At 37.0% G+C, this 3555-nt stretch overlaps 1 protein-coding gene across 1 annotated transcript; it reads left to right on the top strand.

Annotated features, from left to right (window-relative positions):
* The first annotated feature begins 67 nt into the window (after window positions 1–67).
* Window positions 68–2393, top strand: LOC112452190 (ATP-binding cassette sub-family C member 9-like). The gene is made up of 6 exons (XM_025012287.1): window positions 68–122; window positions 865–992; window positions 1193–1380; window positions 1548–1651; window positions 1777–1973; window positions 2108–2393. Exons 1-6 carry the CDS (start codon window positions 68–70, stop codon window positions 2261–2263), a joined length of 828 nt encoding a protein of 275 aa, XP_024868055.1. The 3' UTR covers window positions 2264–2393.
* The last annotated feature ends 1162 nt before the right edge of the window (window positions 2394–3555 follow it).

Below are 3555 nucleotides of genomic sequence, written 5' to 3'. Positions count from 1 at the left end.
ACAAAGTTCTGAAAAACTTGTGCGCGTTTTGGCGCTTGCGTTGTTGTCGATGAGAGATGGATATATGATGCATGTGGAGGATGTATCCCCAAAAATACCATGCGACTCTGTGAGTCGCGATGGTGAGACTCCACGAGTATATGCCCTCAGTTCTTGTCATCCGATGAGATCGTCGGTGAGAGCGTCGATCAGAGCGATTATTAATATTGTTGTCAAATTTGTTTATACATTTAACGTCGGCGCAGCCGAGCGCTCGCGAGAAAGCGCGTTTTTGCCTGCGCGCGGTTAATTAGTGCGGTGCCATTGGTAGAAGCACATGCAGCCATAGCGTTATCACCGTTAAATTTCTGTAATCGTATATATATTTAATATCAAACATCACGGATATAAAGTCTTTAATACACATGCATTCCAAACTCGCGACATATCGACATCAATGAATATCGATGAACGAAACTTATTAATCTGCCATGATGTTACATAATTTTTAATTCGTGACGGGCGCAAATCAAATCCAACAAACAAGTGATAATTTTTTATTTTGAAAATTATATTATTTAATAAATATCGACTGACTTACTGTCTCGCAGTAATCTTCCGTCTTTCGGTATCATCGTTATCTATCAAAACGATATTATATTTCAGTTGTATTTAAATATCGATCAAAATCTGTCGTTTGGCGATAATCAACTTCCGGAATCGACTCAGTGATTTATTCGTGTATTATTGAAAATCCAATGTACAAAATATCAAACAATCGAGCAAAGATATCTTTCACGAAGTCGACTATAATATATTTACAGGTTATTTCCCGTTATTATCTTCCTTATCGCACACGGGCTAATTTTATCTGCTCGATTTTAGGTTTACAGGTAGCCAATGACTGGCCTAATAGGGGCGAGATCTTTTTTGAGAATGTCTCTCTGCGCTACGATGCAGACAGAAATCCGGTGATCACAGATTTGTCTTTGAAAATACCAGCTGGGCAAAAGGTATAATAAATCAGTAACCCGTAGATAAAAAAACAATAGATGATATGACATGTATATAATATAATAATATGAATAAAATTATATGTAATAGTATAAGGACAATCAATCAAATCTCTAAGATTCTTTTATTTTAATGCATAACAAAATAGAAATATATTACATATATTTTATATATTTTATTATACAATTATTATTCGCAGTTGGGCATTTGTGGGAGAACCGGTAGCGGAAAATCATCGACCGTTATGGCCCTCTTCCGATTGATCGAGATCAGCCAAGGACGCATCCTGTTGGATGGCATTGACATCCGGCAAGTGCCTCTTCGAATATTGCGATCGCGGTTATCGGCTATACCGCAGGATGCAATAATGTTTAGCGGCACGATCAGGTGCGCAGATAATACATTCGCAAATCTCTTATTATTGCGAAATGTCTTTGACGCGGCTGGCATTTCACAGTTGTATTCTCGTCGCAGTTATTCGCTAAACGTAATGCACACGGTGTTCATTTAAAAATTATATATGTGAGCTTAAATTTGATTATACTGTCCATTAGAGAAAATCTGGATCCATTTTCGGAACACGAGGACCAAGAAATCTGGCGAGCCTTGGAGCTTTCGCAAATCAAGGATGTCATAGCTTCGTATCCCGAAGGATTAAGTACGTAATATAATATAATACGATACGTATATTATTAATATTAATAATAATATGATAAATAACGTAACACGATAAAATAAGTTCAAGATAACGATATAATGTAATTGAAGTTAATTTTGACGTAGACCTCGAGGTACGAGAAGGCGGCGAGAACTTTTCAGCCGGTCAACTGCAACTGCTTTGCATGGCACGTGCGATCCTTCAGCGATCGAGTATCGTCGTACTCGACGAGGCAACCAGCGCGCTTGACATAGCCACTGAGAAGTCGCTCCTGAAAGCGGCTGCTGTCGCTTTCGAGGACAGAACTGTGATCACCATCGCGGTCAGTAGCTACTCTATAAATTATATAAGATTTGAGAAACGCCTTCTAATATTTTTTTAAAACTTTTAATCTCGAAAACTTAAGCTCTTGTTAGATAGGAATAACATTTGAATGAAACTAATTTTTTTGTGCAGCATCGAGCGGCGGCTTTGTTGAATTGTGATCGCATCATTGTTTTCGACGAGGGCAAAATCATCGAAGAGGGCTCACCGGCAGATTTAATGCAAAGACAGAATGGAGTCTTTTCCGCGATGATCAAAGCGGTCGAGCAAAGCGGCGAACAACGATGAGAAAATGTCAATTAACTTTACAAATATATATACTGTCGATTTAAGATACAAATTCAAAGACTGCTTTAGAATAGGAAAGTTTCTCTGTAACGACGTTAAAAGATATATATGTATATACATATATGTATATGACAAAGCTTTATTTTTTGTATTAATCTTACGCGTGTGTGACTAATAATTTTATCAATCTTTATACAATATCTTAATTTTGTATAAATATATATAATTGCAATTTGTATAAATATATATAAAAGATCAAAATCCATACCTGAAGATCTAAACGCGACGCCCGGTATATCGCAGGATAAGAGTGCTAAACGATAATAATTACCAATATCCCCACGTCGTCGACTGTACCACCGCAGAAAAGGTGAGCGTGTTTTTCTGTTAGTGGCACCGAGGCCGGCCTGTCGATAGCACCGGAGTTGTTTCGCTTATCAGTACTTTTCGGCTTCGATCGGATGGGATCAACGCCGATAAGCCTGACACGCGTGGAATTCGATATAAAAAGAAGCTAAATAGGCGATTCATTGACACAATTGTCTCATGTATCATCGCGTGAAAGAGTTATATATACTTTCACCGGCGCGCGGATGTGACTAATAAATTAATTAAAGACAGTGTGAATTTTTGACCTTCTCAAAATTTGTAACAAAATAATTATTTAAGCGCATTGTATGTAATTCACAACGGCGATACAGCAATAATTATTGGTGAAACTTCAGTCTAACAATGAATCTGGATTTTCGATAATCAAGCCGCGTGACGTGATCGAACAGTCAAGTATTTAACTTAAGTGACAGTTGAAATCCAACAATTAGTGACAAACGATCGTGCGATTATAAATAATTCGACGTAGAGAAGTTACAAGAATGTAGCTGTGAACGTATCTTAAGGATAGTGCCATTTTCCTGAAGTAAAATTTTACACTTCATTGTACATTGGCGCAAAATCACACGGATAATTGGCGAGGCCCAGGAACGGCATCGTAAAGTTTGAGAGGCGAGTATTTCTGGCAAATTAACACATGCGTTATTATAGCAGATTGGACACAAGGCAGAATATTAACGATTTTTGCATCTTGACGTAGAGATTTATATAAAGGTGTCTGTAAAGCCTTTTACACTTTAAAGACTTTATTAATAATTTGTATTCTGACAACGTGTAGACATATCATGAGATTTAACAATCTCCTAAAATTAATTTATATAAAAACTAGAAGAAATCAGCTTTCTTGTACGCAACTATTTTGTTAATTGCTTTTATCTTCTATCTTCCAATTAGCCAATGTT

Source organism: Temnothorax curvispinosus, unplaced genomic scaffold (assembly GCF_003070985.1).
Source record: "Temnothorax curvispinosus isolate PA1 unplaced genomic scaffold, ASM307098v1 QBEX01003037.1, whole genome shotgun sequence".
Classification (NCBI taxonomy): Eukaryota; Metazoa; Arthropoda; class Insecta; order Hymenoptera; family Formicidae; genus Temnothorax; species Temnothorax curvispinosus.
The sequence above is the reverse complement of the archived record's forward strand: the minus strand, read 5'-3'. Positions and strand labels throughout refer to the sequence as shown.